The sequence below is a fragment of the Euleptes europaea genome, chromosome 19, assembly GCF_029931775.1.
Source record: "Euleptes europaea isolate rEulEur1 chromosome 19, rEulEur1.hap1, whole genome shotgun sequence".
Lineage (NCBI taxonomy): Eukaryota > Metazoa > Chordata > Lepidosauria > Squamata > Sphaerodactylidae > Euleptes > Euleptes europaea.
Window position 1 is genome coordinate 30,203,244 of NC_079330.1, and position 19,037 is coordinate 30,222,280.

A 19,037-nucleotide genomic window follows, 5' to 3' on the forward strand; every position below is an offset into this window, starting at 1 on the left:
CACCAAGACCCCTGGCACCGGACGTCTCCATCCCGGTACCGCCCTCGGTACCACCATCGGCACCGCCCTCGGTACCACCATCGGCACCGCCCTCGGTACCACCATCGGCACCGCCCTCGGTACCACCTTCGGTACCGAGGACGCCCTCGCCTCACCTGGACTCGCCGTTCCACTCCTTCTCTGAAGCAGACTTGGATCCCCTCGAGGACCCTCTCTTGATTACGGATCCGGACCCGCTAGACCCAGCCTCTATGGTACCGACCCCCTCGGTACCACAACAAATTTTCCAACCAGCTCCCTCCACCTCTGGGCCCACAATCTCCCCAGAGTTGGTCAAGGACTGGATCGAATTCTGCCGCTTCAGACGGCTTTCCATCAGAGGCGAACCGGTGGTCCTTCATACACCTCAATTACCCTCTCCATTTACCCCTCTGACTCAGCGCACTCCTAGACCGGAATCCGAACTGGAGGAAACAGAGTCAAGGGATGAAAGCTCTGAGGATGTATCAGAACCCTCACCAGATGAACTGGTAGGGGACACAGAGGCTATTTCACCATCTGAAGATCTCAGGCTCCGGACGGAGCAAATGATAAGGATGGCTGAAGCATTGGACATTAATATCTCCACAACGGACAATAGGCCTAAGGACAAGATCCTTAGTCGTCTCTACCCCGATACACCGGGCATTGCTGCCTTCCCCATACTGGAGGGCCTCTCAGAGATAGCCACATCTCTCTGGAAGAAACCTGCTTCCTTACCAGCCTCTTCCAAGAAGGTGGAAAACCTGTATAGGACAAAATCTGAGTCGGCTGAATTCCTCACAATCCACCCTCCGCCCTCCTCCATAGTGACCACGGAGATGCAATCTCGGCAGCGCCAGGGACCACATTCAACCCCTGCCGACAAGGAGAGTAAACGACTCGATCAGCTGGGCAGACGGACATACACCTCCTCTGCCCTGAGTTTCCGTATATCCAACTATCAAACCATCATGGGGGGGTACCAGCTTTTTTTGTGGGAGAAGGCTGCCCCCCATATTGACCTGCTTCCAGAGGAGTCTAAGAATGCCATGCGTCTTATCCAAGCAGAGGCCACTCGCTTATCGAGACAGCAGATCAACGCAGGCAAACATGCTGCAGATAGTGCAGCTAGAACGATGGCTTCAGCAATCACCCTACGTCGCCACTCTTGGCTTCGCTCTACTGCCCTTCCGTTGGACACGAGATCACTTATCGAGGATCTCCCATTTGAAGGCGATACCCTGTTTGCTTCATCTACCACAGAATTTCTCACGAATCTCAAGAAGGACCGCCAGACCGCCCGTTCTCTAGGGGTAGCTCCTCCTTTTCACCAACAACAGAGGGACAAACCTCAATATCGTCAACAATCTTTCGGCCCATCCTTCAACAGATACCAGAGATTTCAAAGATTTCACCCGTATCCTCCACAGGATAAATTCCAACATCAGCAACCTAGACCAAAACACGGTTTCAAGCAACGCTCTCACCCTAACCCCCAGAACAAGGATCAGAGACAACCCTCACAAAAGTTCTGACTATTTCCGCAACCCTCAGAGGAGGGACTACCGTTCATGAATAGGTTGGCTAAGTTTTCTGAGGCCTGGCAAGCTATCTGCGCTGATACCTGGGTTCTCAGGGTTATTTCCCAGGGTTACCACCTGGAGTTTAAATCCATCCCTACTTGTTTCTCTGCCAGTTCTGCGGCAGACAACCCACTCCCAGAATTTGCACCCCAACTAGGTGAACTTCTCCTGAAGGGTGCTGTTGAAAAAGTTAACCTCCCATGTTTGGGATTCTTTTCTCGTATCTTTATGGTTGATAAGAAGGATGGGGGCTCTAGACCCATTATTGATCTTAGATTTTTGAATAAATATTTACGAGTTTCCAAGTTCAGAATGGTTTCCCTACCCTCTGTGATGGAACTTATTTCACCTCATACATGGTTCGCAGTTTTGGACCTGAAGGACGCTTACTTCCATATTTCCATCCACCCTGAACATCGACACTTCTTAATGTTTCGTTATGGGTCTGAATTTTTTCAATATTCTGTCCTCCCTTTCGGCCTTGCCACGGCCCCCAGAGTATTTACGAAATGCATGGCGGTAGTTATGTCCTTCCTCAGAGACCAGGGATGCACGATTTATCCCTACCTTGACGATTGGCTGCTCACGGCTTCTAGCCCTGAGTCTCTCTCCGTCAATTTGCAGCTGGTTCTCTCTACCTGTTCAAAGTTGGGACTGATGGTCAACTTGAAAAAGTCTAAATTAAGCCCTTCTCCCAGAGCTCAGTTTATTGGTGCCGTGTTAGATTCCACAGCAGGTCGGGCATTCCTCCCCACTGAGAGGGTGTCCTCCATTAAGAGGCTAGTCCATCTTTTTATGAGATATAGACACCAACCAGTAGTCTCTATACAGAGATTATTAGGCCTAATGACATCGACCACTGCAGTGACCCCTCTAGCCAGGCTTAAGATGAGGGAACTGCAAAATTGGTTCATTAGGTCCTACGACTGCTCTCGCCACTCCAAGTGGTATAGACTGTCTATCCCTAGGCCTATTCTGCGATCACTACAATGGTGGCTCTCTGAGCCTAATCTTCTTAAAGGGATCCCTCTGGGGTTTTGGACTCCAAGTTTTACAGTCACCACAGACGCCTCTATGGAAGGTTGGGGTGGTCATTGCGGGAGTCACTATGTTCAGGATAGATGGTCTCCTAGTGAGTTGTCTATGCACATTAATTTTCTAGAACTGAGAGCTGTGCGTTATGTTCTTACCTCATTCTCAGATATCCTCCAGAACTCGAGAACACTTTTACAATCGGACAACTCCTGCACAGTGTTTTATGTAAACAAACAAGGGGGCACAGGTTCCATTCCTCTCTCCAGGGAAGCCCAGAGGATCTGGGCAATAGCTGGGAGACACAACATAGACCTACGTGCCATGCATATAGCGGGGATCCACAACACCTGGGCGGATTCCTTGAGCAGGGTTTTTACCACAAACCACGAATGGGAACTACAGGATCAGTTTATCCTCCCCATTTTCCAAGAATGGGGCACTCCTCAGATAGACCTGTTTGCGACCAGGGGCAACAAGAAAGCGGTAGAATTCTGCTCTCTCGCGGGGAGCGACCCCTTGTCCCTGGGAGACGCCTTCCAGCTTATTTGGTCGAACCGCCTGTTTTACGCCTTCCCCCCATTCCCCCTGCTTGCCCGAGTTCTGGGGAAAATAGCTGCAGACAACACCGACTGCATTCTCATAGCACCCCGATGGCCGAGACAGATATGGTTCACCCTTCTTACACACCTGGCGGGGGGGAATTACAAGCCACTTCCAGACCACCCGAACCTACTTCGCTGGGGGGAACTGGCCCATCACGATGTACAGAGACTACACCTCATGGCGTGGAGAATCCTTCCCTCTCATTAGTGGGTTGTTCACAGCCGGTTCAGGAGGTCCTTTTGCAAGCTAGAAGGCCCTCGACTCGTTATTCGTATGACAGGAAGTGGGATAGATTTTTAGCCTGGGCGGATCAGGAAAGTTTTTCTCCCTTTACCTGCCCTGTTCCTAAGATCTTGGATTATTTGTTGGAATTAACCAAGAGGGGACTGGCAGTCTCTTCCATAAGGGTACATTTGGCTGCGATTTCAGCCTTCCACGATAAGGTGGAGGGTTATACAGTTTTCTCCCATCCCCTTGCAAAACGCTTTCTGAAGGGTCTTAATAATTTATTTCCTCCTACTCCTATACTAACGCCCCAATGGTCACTCTCCCTGGTCCTAGCCAAACTGATGCTAGCACCCTTTGAGCCTTTAGCTCAGGTACACCTGTCGTTTTTGTCGGCTAAAATAGCCTTCCTGGTGGCTGTGACATCAACTAGGAGAGTAGGGGAGCTGGCAGCCCTTCGTATTGATAGCCCCTTTCTCAGGGTTTATAATGAAAGGGTGGTCCTCCACCCTAGTTTTAGATTTAAACCCAAGGTGATCTCTTCCTTTCACCTAGCTCAAGATTTAGTTCTACCTGTGTTTTTCCCCAATCCTTCCTCTCAAGCAGAGAGGACGCTACATACCCTTGATGTAAAAAGGGCTCTCCTTTATTACATTGACCGTACCAAACAGTTTAGAAGGTCCAAGTCCCTGTTTGTATGCTATCAGGGTCCCAAGAAAGGTAAAGCCGCCTCAGCCCAATCTATAGCGAGGTGGGTGGTCACGGCGGTTAGAATAGCCTATAAACAGGCGAAGGTGACATGCCCCTTGGGCATTAGGGCGCATTCCACCAGGGCGCAGGGTTCTTCTGCTGCTCTCCATAGAAAAGTTCCTGTGGGCGACATCTGCAGAGCGGCGACGTGGTCTTCGGAAGACACCTTTGTGAAGCACTACGCTCTGGACCTGCAGGCCAGAAAGGATGCAGCAGTGGGTAGAGCAGTTCTGCAGACCCTTTTTTCCTGAGTCGACCCCACCACCTACTGGGTAAGCTTGCTAATATCCCACATGTGGGGCTGCACCGAAGACAGAAGATGAAAACAGAGTTGCACTTACCTGTAACTGCTGTTCATTGATGTCTTCGGTGCAGACACACATCCCTCCCTTCCGACCCCGCTGTCGACCTAAAAAAAAAGAAAAGAAAAGAAGAGAAACAAATTATTAAATGAAGGGATTAAGTTATAGCTGGTTCGTGTATTCCAGTCTTGGTCGGCGGCGGAGAAGGAACTGAGGAGGGAAGGGGATGCCCCGCCCAGTAGCATGCGGGCTGCACGGCGCGAAGGCCGGCCCCGCCTGTGAGGGAGGGGCATCCCCGGTGGAGGACTAAGGCTATTGAATTTTTTCCGGCGGCAGGCCTGCGCGCAGGCGCAGTCCCACATGTGTGTCTGCACCGAAGACATCAATGAACAGCAGTTACAGGTAAGTGCAACTCTGTTTTCCACAGCTTGGGGTCTTCTTTTTGTAGATTGGAACAGAAATATTGAAGGTCACTCTTTTTAACCTGCAATCAGTATTGACGATTAAAACCTGGCAGATTTATATATTTTATTTAATTGAATACTGGCAAATGCAAAGCAGGTAACACTAAATACAACAAACCACTCCCTCCCCCCAAGATATTAAAGCAACAAAGGTGATTTTAAAATGTTATGTTGGGATCAGATAATAAATCGTAATCTCATATAAGGAGCATCTAGTTTTGACTCCTCCCTCATTCCCTGTAGTAAGCAGCAGTGACAGCAAATGGGAAACTGGTTTCCTTTGACCATGACTCTAGTGAAGGGCCTCACCATCTAGCCTAGATAGGGCCATGGGTCCCCAGGGAATGTGAGGCAGGGCTTCTGCCTGTGTGCCGGCAGTGAGCTCTGGCCAGTAGAGAGATCTGTAAGAAGCTCTGAAAACCAGAAGACCAAGAGCAGGCCATGTGACAAAATCTATGATTGGAAGGGGCTACCAAATCAGGCCAGAGACAGACCCAGAAAGCTGGGCACAAATCCAAAGGGTGCCTCCCATGGTGGTAAACATGTAATAGTAAGCTAAATATCTAACACTTTTATACCTTTTAATGGTATTGTAGAATCTGTGGCCCGTGAGGTGTGTGACCTTACCCTGAACACAGAAACACATGGAGCTGCCTTATACTGAATCAGACTCTTGGTCCAGACAACTCAGTATTGTCTACTCTGACCCGCAGCGGCTTTCCAGGGTCTCAGGCTTTGGTTTCACAGTATGTGAAGAAAAAACAGTGAAAAGTCGCTATTTTACCTTGGATTTAAAATAGGTTCTCCCCCCTTTCCACAATCTGTCTCTCAAAAACGGCGAATTCCAGTACTAAAGAAACCTATATGTACCAACTCACTTCTAAAGAACCAAATACAATGTTATTTCAAGAATTTCAAACACACACACACTTAACGCACACACTTAATTTCACATCACCTACTTGCCTAGTCCCTTTAATTGGAGATGCTGCAGATTGAACCTGGGACCTTCTGCATGCCAAGCAGATGCTCTACAAACTGAGCCATGGCCCCTTTGACTCTTGAAAGCTTACACCCCAAAAATCTAATGCCTAATGGTAGGGCCAACCCTTGGGTTCCTGTTAGCTCTTTGCCGGTCTGCTAACATCTTCTGCTGATCTGGCAGCAGTTCGGTCCTACAGGGAGGAGGGAGAACCTTATGGACAGATTGTTCTGAAACCATTCTTCTTGTTGGCTCCCGTACACTAATACCTTTCTTTTATTACAACAGTAAAAATGGACGCATAAGCCAAGTACTTTGTAGGTGGCTTTTTTTTATTGCTCAGACCAAAGTTAGCGCACACCCTGAAACAATTCTGCATTAAATTTCCTAGGCAGCTGCATAAAATGGGTTAAAGTACTTGGAAAATGCCGGCGTTAAGTGTGTGTGTGTTTGAAATTCTTGAAATAACATTGTATTTGGTTCTTTAGAAGTGAGTTGGTACATATAGGTTTCTTTAGTACTGGAATTCGCCGTTTTTGAGAGACAGATTGTGGAAAGGGGGGAGAACCTATTTTAAATCCAAGGTAAAATAGCGACTTTTCACTGTTTTTTCTTCACATACTGTGAAACCAAAGACTGCCCAAAATTAGTAGTCGTACTTAATTAATCTGGTTTGGATAAATTCATTCAAAATTGATTTTAGTAGGGTTAAGAGACTGAGCTGAACAGAGAAAAGCAGTTGTTACTTGCTCTAGCCAGAATTCAGAGAAAATGTGGGTAGCCCTTTCCTGCCCTAATTATTTCAAATTAGGTGATTATTCCACTCTCTGAATATGACGTTTGAAAAGGATTGTAAAATGCACTGATTTGAAAAATCCTCAGTGTATCTAAGCATAGTCATTTGAACTATGTTGTGAGTTGTCTTTCCATCTCTTCTCCCCCCTCCCCCAATTATCTAATCTCCATCCTATTCCGGAAGCCTGAATTGACTTCCCAGGTAGGAGCAGTTGACAGGCTAAAATTGCAATGCACCATTTTCAGTTTAGCTGTTATACATAAAGTTTGCAACCCTTCATAATGCAGCCCAGTATTACACAGATATGTGGACAATTCACAAGATGGAGGCCATCATGCAAACTGGGAGGCTTCAATTTTCATCCTTGTTCTGGAATTGCCCTTATATCTAATTGCCCTTACAGGATCTTCCTGCCTTTAAAAAGACATCTTCTTCTTCCTGGTCTGAGGGTTGGAATCCAGCATCCCTACCCTCCAAAGCTGCATTTTTTGAGATTATGGGAATGTTAAGCACAGCTGGGGAATCTAAAATAATTTGGGATGGGTGTTTTTCCTTTGCTTTCTCTAGACTTAACAGCCACTGGTTATCCATCAACCACTTCACACTTTAAAAAGGGGTGATGAAATTTAATTTTTCCTTGACACTATAAAAGAGAACAGTTGCCACATCTCTCACGCAATTGACCGATCTATTTGACAGAAGATAATGCAGTATCTGCTTCTCAGAAAGCGTCTTTAGCTGTTTTATCCAGGGAGTGATATATTTATTACGTGCAATATTATTTTGTGGACATGCTAAAACAATGTGGGCTAGGGAGTCTATTTGATCCGGACAAAATGGGCATTTTCGTTCTTCTGCAGCAATTTTATTGTATCGGCTTTGTGTCTTGGCTGAGTCTAGGGCATTACATCTCGTCAATAAGAAAGCTCATCTGAACGTATGCATTTCTAACCAGCGGAAATAGTCTGGCCAGGAGAAAGTTCTGTTGACGGGTATCTGGAAGAAGTGAGGTGAACGTTTAGAATTTGTGTCCTTGTTGGGTGTTTTTATTTTGTTTTGTTTTGCTCTAGTTTACCCTATGCCACTTCTTGGAAACACGGGAAATATGGTTGGTCATATGGTTCTTCATATGATTATATCCTTTCTAGGTCGTCCCATCTTGTCATTTTGGTTGCGCTTGCCCCTTTTTAACCTGGCAAAATATAGAGTCCATCTGTTTATCACATCAGTAGGGCAAAAGGAAAACAACATTAAGTGGCTTAATGTAGCCAGTTGTGTATCTCATAACATTGTTTTGCTTTAATTATTAAATACAGTGTTGGAAAGCAGCTTGCTAATTCCTAATGGTCACTATAAGCCCCATTAATTCCCAGCACCATAAGGGAAATGATAGGGAATCGTAAGAATTAAATAAAGACTCCTGTGGGTACTTAACTACAGAGGAGTTTACATACATCTATTCCTCTGGCCTTCCCTCCTTCCAGTGAACCTTAGTTGTAGGTATGTAATTCTACTGCTACTACTGTTGGTTATCCGTGGATTATTAAATCACTCCTTGATTAGCAGAATTCTTCAACTTTACAAACACTAACAGTTTATGTTTTCAAGTGTTAGTGTGAAGTATGTCACCAGTTTTAATTTAGGGAACAAAAAGAGTACCTCTGCCTTCAGAAGTCTGGGTTACGTATTTATTATCCTACACCGCAGTTTCTGTTTTAAGAATTGGGACAATAAACAAAACCTCCCAACAAAATGAATTATTTTTCAATAACTAGTTGATGTTTATTTGCTACTGCTCTTCGCTGGCTAGAAAAGCCCCCTTTTTTAAAATCTGTTGTCTAAACTGGATATCCAGTGATTAAGCAGTGGTGATACTCTGGCTTGCCAGAAAATATGGACAAACTCTGATCATAACCTTTTGGCATATTATGGACACAATCCCAATTTCTCCCCATTAAAATTATGAATGGGAGGCAACTCTGCACTTCAGTTAATTTTTAATGTAATATTTTTATTTAGCATTATTCAAAATGCATATAAGTTTTGTGCTCCAAGGGTGTGTTTATAAAAGATGGATTTCTGCAAGAAAAAAGTTTAAAGGGAGAAATTCCTACTTAATAACTTAAATAAAACAGACCTCTATTGCTAAAGTTATAATTGTAACTGTTTTTCATATAAATATATATCTCCTTCCCCAAGTTAGGCCCACACCTTCTTAAAGGTTTTAGTTTTTTGCTGGTGGCGTCTGTGGCTTTGAGAAATGTTATGACTACTGCAGAGCAGTTCTATACTATTTTACTGGTTACTATATAATCAGCCCTAGTTTACTACTTTCCTGATGTTGGTTTTTTAGTAAAAGGTAACATTTTAAAGCTGCGGTAGAGGGTGAAGTGCTTATTAAAGGTAGTATTATACCAATTTTGAACCTTTTAAGAAAAACTTTTAAGGCCACCTGTAAAATACTGTAATACTTTTTTTTTAAAAACTCTCTGTTTTTGCTCTCTTTATTTTATATACTTTCCAGAAAGAAAAGTTAATGCCAAGTGTTTTTTTTTAATTCTAAAATCTGCTGTAGAGAGCGTTCATGTTTTTAGTGAAATAATTAAATTTTCTGATGATCATTACTGGATGACAGCCTCATAATCCGTATTTTTAGTTTGGAATATTGTCTATTGGATTTATCTAATATAGGCACAAGCAGATTGAAGACTCTGAGACAGATCTGTCCTCCAGAAGTACATGTTGGAGACATGTTTAGAGACATTAGAGACATGACCATAGGCTACTCAGTTGCTACCCCAGGAGCAAGAAAGGCATGTAGTGGAAGTGGTGGTTATGGTGGTAGGTCTTTCTGGCAGACCACTTTGAAGGAGGACTGGCCCACCATAATCTAGCGAACACCCAGAAGTGGTGCTACCATAAAACTAGTTGGTGACTAGCATGTGGTGTAGCGGTTAAGAGCCGTGGTTTGGAGCGGTGGACTCTAACCTGGAGAACTGGGTTTGATTCCCCACTCCTCAAAATGAGTAGTGGAAGCTAATCTGGTGAACCGGGTTGGTTTCCCCACTCTTGCACATGAAGCCAGCTGGGTGACCTTGGGCTAGTCACAGCTTTCTTAGAGCGCTCTCAGCCCCAGCTACCTCACAGGGTGTCTGTTGTGGGGAGGGGAAGGGAAGGTGATTGTAAGCTGGTTTGATTCGTCCTTAAGTGGTAGAGAAAGTTGATATATAAAAACCAACTCTTCTTCTTTAGATAACCTGACTAGCCCCAGGCTAGCCTGATCTTGGCAGATCTTAGAAGCTAAGCAGAGTTGGCCCTGCCAAGTATTTGGATGGGAGACCTCCAAGGAATACCAGGGTTGTGACATGGAGGGAGAAAATGGAAGATACTTTCACTGACACGTGAAACTGATGACTTTGCATAATCTCTTGGAGAAAAACACCTACCTTAACATGACATAAAACAGGCCAAAAGTAAATTGGGATTGCGGCTCAGTTTTTATTCATTTATTGTAGTTTTATCCCTTTCTACATCCAGAAGCAAAGTTCCCCACCTCTCCATTTTACCCTCACAATAACCTTATGAGGTAGGTTAGGCTGAGAGATGATTGCTGGCCCCAAATCACCCATTGAGTTTCATGTCTGAGTCTTCCATGTTGCAAGTGCTCCCGGTTCGAGTCCCTTATTTCGGTTAATGTTCTCTTCATTATCTTTTTTCTTTTCTTTTTTCTTTTCCAAGGGGCAAAATGGAGCATGGGCACAAATATCACGATATAATTCAAATTCCAATTTTCCATGCGACTATAAATTGAGGCCGTTGTTGCCGCGTATGTAACGTACACCGCGCGTCAGCTGTTTCCTGCTTTACCGCTGACAAGAGCCCCATTCATAACTCTTCCTTTTATCCTTTTGGTGAATAAGTAATTATTCAATATAGAAGGCAGGATATTTGCAACTGGCTATTTAATGTGGCAGCACACCGTAATGAAATCTGCTGTTACTGGCAACCTGAGAGAGGAATGTAACAATTCTAGCACGGCTGGTAACTTTATCTGCTTTGACGGCCTGTTTATTTGGCACGTCAGTGAACCTTTTATCCCAGTGAGTGACAGCTCTTGAAGGGTCGCATTTACTTCCATTCTATCGTGTATTGTAATATTTAATGGTGGACAAGGTTGAGTGGGACCGAGGGTAACCTGAACCCGCTTTTCCACAGAGTAGAGGCCAAGAGACAATTGATCCCTGGTATTGTGGCATAACACGCACAGCGACTTAGCGTTTGCTTATGAGGGATAATCTTACTGATTACAATTAAAAGGAGGGCTACAAAAAAATCGTGAAGCTGACAAGAATTTTGGTTTTGGATCCCTGTGTGTCATTTTTTTTTAAACGCAAAAAAAAAGTTTAGGTGCTGGTTTTCGTTCTGGTGCAAACTGGGAGCTGTTTTCGCAGCTTCGTGATACCCCCCTTTCCCTGTTAAAGATCTGCTTTCTCCTTATTAAAATCTTATAGCAGCCTTCTACGTAAGTGTGCAAGTGTTGAGAGTTCCTTAGTGACAAAGTAATTAGAGCGGAACAAAGGAAGCCGGGCTATCCTGTTACTGCCTGCCGAACTTCATCCAGGATTCGTTTCGTATCAGTTAGACGTTGCAGAACTCTTGGACAGAAGGCTGGGAAGGGAAGGAGGGAGAGCAGAAAGAGAGGGAATAGTCACCCCTTGGAATTTTGTCAGTCTTCAAAATTCATTCTTTGGTGATATTGTACAACAGACTACCACGGCTACCCTTCTGGAAACAGTACTGTCTTGTGCTGTCACTTTCTAGTGGCATAAATTTTTATGGAATCAATCAAGTAGCCTTCGATTTGTAGCATAAAGGAACCAGGTCTCAAATGTCAGTGTGCTTGGCTTTTATGTATAATACATAAAACACTGAATTGAACCCTTGGGACAAAATACAAGGAAACGTTTTAGCAGGTGCTTCAATATAAGCAGGTGAGGAAAATATTGTTGACATCACCTGTGTGCATCTTTCATAAGATGAACTGCTTTCAATTCAGAGCCCTGAGTTATATCAGAAGGAAAATCTATAGGCCAGTCCTCTAAGGGCCCAGATAGGATGTGACCCTTTCCCTCTTACTAGCCCTGGAAGGGAAAAAAGACAAGCACCCTCTCAAGTCTGGGATGGAAATGGGTTTGACAAAACTATGTGGAAATGGAAGGGTTAAACCCCTTCTCATCCTGCACTGGAACCTGAATAAGGACCCTGTTGCATCTGCTGTTTGCCTTTTGAAATCTCTGGGAAGATCCATTCACAAATCTCCTAATTTCATGTCTAGCTAGACCCTCAATTCTTGGATATTTTGATTAAGCACCCGCAAACATTTTTCAGTGAAGGCCTTGAATTTATTTACTTACAAATTTTTACTGGATTTCCCTGCTAGCTATTTTGTCTATACAAACAGAAAAGATCTAATATGGTATGGCACCACTTTAAGTAAAAAATGAAGTGTTGAACTTTACTGGGTTCTGGCTGTTCTACGTAATGTAGCTGATTTGTGTGCCAAATGCAATGGAACATCAAAATTTCTTTGTTATATTCTGACTAGAATGCATTTGTTGCTTAAAGTAGCATTTTTAAAGCCTTTTACTTATATTACTGAGACTTCCATGTATTCATAGCCTTTGCTTTTAAAAAATGATAAATTCTGTTTCACAGACAGCTTTGACTGATCTAAAACTTATTTCTGAAGCGATTCTCTTTTAACAGGTGAGTACGGAGTTTAGGGAGGGAAGGGTACCTGTCATTTTAATCCTTTATTCTCTGAAAAATGTCAGTGATTCTTCCTTTTGCAATTGAATGCTTCACTGAGAGCTTCATTTTTTTTAATTGAAGATTTGTGTTTGGAAAACTTAAACTCTTCTTAAGGGAAAAATAAATGGCCTTTTGGTTGTTTCTGTAGCATTCACATTCTTCATGAAATTTCCCTACTTCAGTTACAGCCTTCCAGCTCCTGTACTCAGTGTTCCTGTTCTTCTGTTGGGGAAAATGCCAAAGCTGCTGTTGATGCAAAGAAAAAAGAAAATGCAGGAAAGCCATTTATCCCCAAAATATTTTTTGGAACTCGAACACACAAACAGATCACCCAGATCACTAGAGAATTACGGAGGACGGCATATTCTAGCACCCGTATGACAATTCTGTCCAGCAGAGACCATTCCTGTGTTCACCCAACAGTATCTGGTTGTGGCAACAAGAATGAAAAATGTGTAGAGTTGCTAGAAGCAAAAGATGTGAGTAGTTTGCTTTTTTTTAATCGCTACTTTATTGTTTTGTTGTTTTGTGGAATAAATGTTTTCACGTGATGTATTGATAAACAGCACTGAACAAAATGAGGGACTTGCGAAAGCCTGCAATATTACAAATATCGGTACAAATATAGATTGCATTTTCCCTAGCACCCCTCCCCTATCCTAAACAAAACCCTCACTCTGAATATTAGGAATAACATTCAGGTGATTGACAAACTCTTTTAGGTGATGTACTGGCATCTGAAAGGGCTTGTGTTTCTAGAGAAACCTTTGAGCACAGTTGAGAGTTTCTGTGTGAATGTATGTGAAGTTGCTTTATACAATTGGTCCTTCTAGCCAGTGCTGCCACCTCATGATTAGCAACAGCTCTGTAGGGCCTCAGCTAGTAAACAGGGTTTTTTTCCATCCTCCAGCTACCTGAGTTCATTTTACTGGGGGTTGAATCTGGGACATGTTACATGCAAAGTTCCAGCAAGCTATGAGTCCTGCCCACTATATGAAGTTGCAGAGTCAGAGCCAGCATGGTGTAGTTAAGAGCAGCGGACTCTACATTTGGAGAACCGGGTTCGATTTCCCACTCCTCCACATGAAGCCTGCTGGGTGACCTTGGGCCAGTCACAGTTCTCTCCGAACTCTCTCAGTCCCACCTACCTCACAAGATGTCTGTTGTAGGGAGAGGAAGCTGATTTGAGAACTGTGTACAGTTCTGGTCACCACACCTAAAAAAGGATGTTGCAGAGCTTGAGAAGGTACAGAAAAGAACAACCAAAATGATCAGGGGGCTAGAGCAACTGCCCTATGAGGAGCTGTTGAAATGCTTAGGGCTGTTTAGCTTGGAAAGAAGGTGGTTAAGGGGAGACACGATAGAGGTCTATAAAATTGCATGGTATGGAGAGAGTGGACAGGGAGAAGTTTTTCTCACTCTCTTGTAATACTAGAACATGGGGTCATCTGCTGAAACTGGAGGGTGAAAGATTCAAAATAGATAAAAGAAAGTGTTTCTTCACACACATAGTTAAATGGTGGAACTCCCTGCCCCAGGATGTGGTGATGAATGCCAACTTGGAAGGCTTTAAGAGGGGAGTGGACATGTTTGTGGAGGAGAGAGGTATTCATTGCTACTAGTAAAAATGGATGCTAGCCATGATGTATACCTATTCTCTCAGGGATCAAAGGAGCATGCCTCTTATATTAGGTGCTGTGGAACACAGGATAATGCTGCAGCAGTTGTCTTGTTTGGGGGCTTCCTAGAGGCACCTGGTTAGCCACTGTGTGGACTTGACGAGCCTTGGTCTGATCTAACATGGCCTTTCTTATGTTCTTATGATACTTCTTACAGTAGAGAAAAGCAGGGTATAAAAACCAACTCTTCTTCATCCAGCTCGGTTTAGTCTGTTTTGTCAAGCAGTGGTTCTGCGAGGTCTCAGGCAGAGAAAAGTCTTTCCCAACACCACCTGAGAATCTTTTATCTAGAGTTGCCTGGGATTGAACTAGGGAAGTTTTGTGTGCAACCAGTGCAATGGCTCACCAGGGTGCTGTTCCACCAAGTGCAATAGTATGGCAAGCCACACTGCACAAAATGGAGCTGGAAATGCAGGAGTACTTGAAGATCTGGTGATTAGGACTAAAGGAGTGCCTCTTTGAACCACAGGGAAAGGCAGGATATAAATGTTTTAATAAACAAATAAATCTACCTAAATGTAAGAAATCTGGTGTAACTGGGTTGTAGATTGTTTGGTTACTCTTGGAAAATGATGTGTATGGTTCTCATTATGTTCCTGTGGCACTCCAAGTTTCAGATCCTTTGCTGTGCCAGGTTTTCAGGCAAATATTGAGCCTCGTGGCGCAGAGTAGTAAGCTGCAGTACTACAGTCCAAAGCTCTGCTCACGACCTGAGTTCGATCCCGACGGAAGTTGGTTTCAGGTAGCCAGCTCAAGGTTGACTCAGCCTTCCATCCTTCCGAGGTCGGTCAAATTAGTACCCAGCTTGCTGGGGGTAAAGGGAAGATGACTGGGGAAGGCACTGGCAAACCACCCTGTAAACAAAGTCTGCCTAGAAAATGTCGGGATGTGACATCACCCCATGGGTCAAGAATGACCCGGTGCTTGCACAGGGGACCTTTACCTTTTTATTAACTAAGCAGATTCTACACAGATAGATAAATGTTAATTTTTTATTTCCTAGCACTTTAAAAAGTGTTATCTGCAGTATTTCCATGATCTTTACTACCACCAGGTTAGGTAAATCAGCATAATTCCCATTTTGCATATTTGGGGTGTGTGTGTGGAATGAGTGAGGCGCTGAGAACAGTGGTTTGCTTAAGGCTCTCCAGTGAGTTCATAGCAGAGTTGAGACTTAAAACTGACCTTCAGGTTCACCTGTTCTTCTCAGGTGGTCAGATGCCTCTTGTTATAGGAGAGGAGCATTAAAAAGCTCTCCTGTGTTACATAAGCACAAATTTTTACTTGGCCAGTCCTCCAGTTAACATCTGCCTCTCAAGCCCTGCTCTCTGGAGGTGTGGGGAGGGGAGGTAGTTGTGAACTTCCTGCATTGTGCAGGGGGTTGGACTAGATGACCCTGGTGGTCCCTTCCAACTCTGTGATTCTGTGCCCTTGCATTCAGAGGTGAGGTGGCCGGCTAGTAGAGACAGGGTACCTTGCCTTTGGCGCGCCCTCACGTTTTACTGTCTTTTAGGTGCTAGGCCAAAACAGATCTTTTTACACAGGCTTTTAATTAGGGTTTCTATCAATTTTATGGTCTGCTTCTGGTCCGAGGTCTTTTTATGGATAGTCATATGCTATTTTTATGTGCCATGGCTTGGGGTCTTTATATTGATAATTTATTATTTTATTATAAGCTGCTTTGAGCAGGACAGTGAAGAGGTGGCATAGAAATGAGAAAGAAAAATGGGAGAAGCCTAAAGAGGCCAGGGTGGCTCCATAAACAGCTTTTTAAAGAGTTGAGAAATAAAAAAGACTCATTTAGGAAGTGGAAGGAGGGCCTTATAACCAAAGAGGAATATAAACAAATAACTAGTGGTTGTAGGGAGAGTGTTAGGAAAGCTAAAGCTCAGTATGAACTTAGGCTAGCGAGAGATGCTAAACGCAACAAAAAAGGGTTCTTTTCCTATGTACAGAGTAGGAGTAAGAACAAGGACAAGATAAGCCCATTGCGCGGACCAGAAAGTGAAATTGTAATAGGAGATGAAGAGAGGGCAGAACTCCTCAATTCCTACTTTTCCTCAGTCTTTTCTCGTGAGGGAAGTGGTGCTCAACATGGCATAAACGGAACATGTGATGAGGGAAGGGATTTGCAGCCTAGAATTGGCATTGGAGTAGTGCACAAACACCTGGTTTCTTTAAATGAAACAAAATCCTCTGGGCCAGATGAATTGCACCCAAAGGTACTCAAAGAACTTGCAGATGTAATTTCTGAACCTCTGTCCATTGTTTTTGAAAAGTCTTGGCAAACAGGTGAGGTACCAGAAGATTGGAGGCGGGCAAATGTTGTCCCCATCTTCAAGAAGGGGAAAAAGGGGGATCTGGGTAACTACCGACCCATCAGCTTGACTTCTGTTTTTGAACAAATCCTCAAACAGTCAGTCCTTGAGCATTTAGAAAGGATGGATCTGATCACTAAGAGCCAGCACGGGTTTCTCAAGAATAAGTCATGTCAGACTAATCTTATCTCTTTTTTGAGAAAGTTACTACCTTGCTGGATCAGGGGAATGCTGTAGACATAGTTTATCTAGATTTCAGTAAGGCTTTTGATAAGGTTCCACATAGTATTCTAGTTGACAAATTGGGAAAATGTGGTTTAGATCCTACTATTGTTAGATGCATCTGCAGCTGGTTGACAGATCGTAGCCAAAGAGTGATAGTTAATGGTTCGTCATCCACTTGGAGAGAAGTGACTAGTGGAGTTCCTCAGGGATCTGTGCTGGGCCCTGTGTTGTTCAACATCTTTATAAATGCTTTGGATGAAGGAATAGAGGGGATGCTTATTAAATTTGCAGATGATACTAAATTTGGAGGGGTAGCAAATGCGGTAGAAGACAGAGCCAAGATGCAGGATGATCTTGACAGGCTGAAGAAGTGGGCTAGAACTAATAAAATGCACATCAACAAAGACAAATGTAAAGTTCTGCATTTAGGTAGGAAAAATCAAATGCGTAATTATAGGATGGGGGAGACTTGTCTGAGCAGTAGTGTGTGTGAAAAGGATCTTGGGGTCTTAGTAGACCAAACACTGAACATGAGTCAGCAGTGTGATGTGGTAGCTAAAAAGGCAAATGCAGTCTTGGGCTGCATCAACAGAAGTATAGTGTCCAGATCACGCGAAGTGATGGTATCGCTTTACTCCGCTCTGGTTAGACCTCAACTAGAGCACTGTGTTCAGTTTTGGGCACCGCAGTTTAAGAAGGATGTAGACAAGCTGGAACGTGTCCAGAGGAGGGCAACAAAGATGGTGAGGGGTCTGGAGACCAAGTCCTATGAGGAAAGGTTGAAGGAGCTGGGTATGTTTAGCCTGAAGAGGAGAAGACTGAGAGGGGATATGATAACCATGTTCAAGTACTTGAGGGGCTGTCATATTGAGGATGGTGCCGAGTTGTTTTCTGTTGCCCAAGAAGGTCGCACCAGAACCAACGGGTTGATATTAAATCAAAAGCATTTCCGTCTACATTAGGAAGAATTTTCTAACAGTTAGAGCAGTTCCTCGGTGGAACAGGCTTCCTCGGGAGGTAGTAAGCTCTCCTTCCATGAAGTTTTTTAAAAGAGGTTAGATGGCCATCTGTCAGCAATGCTGATTCTGTGACCTTAGGCAGATGATGAGAGGGAGTGCATCTTGTCCATCACTAGGTGTGGTTGGGGGAGGTAGTTGTGAATTTCCTGCATTGTGCAGGGGGTTGGACTTGATGACCCTGGTGGTCCCTTCCAACTCTATGATTCTAAATATCCTGAATACATAAATAAGTACTTCCATTTTGTCCTCATGTTAAACCAGTGAGATGGATTTGGCTGAGAGTGACCCAGGGTTGCCTGATGAGCCAGCGTTGCGTAGTGGTTAAGAATGGTGGACTCTAATCTGGAGAACTGGGTTTGATTCCCCACTCGCCCACATGAGCAGCAGACTTTAATCTGGAGAACTGGGTGACTCCCCTCTCCTCCACATAAAGCTTGCTGACCTTGGGCTAGTCACACCTCTCTTAGAACTCTCTCAGCCTCACCTACATGAAAAGGTGTCTGTTGTGGGGAGGGAAAAGGAAGGCAATTGTAAGCCACTTTGAGACTCCTTAAGGGTAGAGAAAAGCAGGGTATAAAAACCAACTCTTCTCCTCCTCGTCCTCCTCCTCTGAACATGAATTCATACCCAGGTCTCTTTTATTCAAATCTTACACTGTATCCTTTATAGTACACCACATGAGAACCAAGAAAGCAGGCAGCCGGTGATATTTTCGGAGGAATGCATAGTTATTTTGTGCTTAGTGATTGCAGGCTTTCCCCCGCCTTGTTGCTCGCAAGTGACTTTGGTGCTTGTCAAGTGTAAGTGAAGCATTCAGTCTTCCTGCCCCCTTCCGAGCCCTGCGGGTGAGCTGCAGTGGTAATGAGGGCCAATTAACTCTGTCACTTTAGGTGTCTTTGTTTTACCCCAAGACCGTATTGCAGAAGTCAGTTGATAAATGGATGAATGACAACTTGCGAGCTAAGAGACACCAAGTGTGATAACACTTCAACTGCCAACCTCCCCTTAGGGTTGTGTTACAAGCTTAACAGGGATGCGCTCGCCCTGTTTGGTTATCAGCCTCTGTGTGCTTGAAGCAGCTTCTAAAGGGTAGAATTTCAAGGACTCTCTCTGTCCTTTCTGCCTTCAGCTTGCTTTCAGTGATCATTGTGGGAAATACAAACGGTCATCATGGGAAATACGAAAATGGTTTTATTATTAAAAGTGAGGGTGGGGGACCCACAA

General features: G+C 44.1%; 1 protein-coding gene across 1 annotated transcript in view; it reads left to right on the forward strand.

The window, feature by feature from the left end:
- Positions 1-19,037, forward strand: part of BRIP1 (BRCA1 interacting helicase 1) — a 189,686-nt gene that overhangs the window by 31,841 nt on the left and 138,808 nt on the right. The window contains exon 6 of the mRNA XM_056865031.1: positions 12,755-13,051. Coding sequence (XP_056721009.1) covers positions 12,755-13,051 — 297 coding nt within the window. The remainder of the gene's footprint in view (positions 1-12,754; positions 13,052-19,037) is intronic.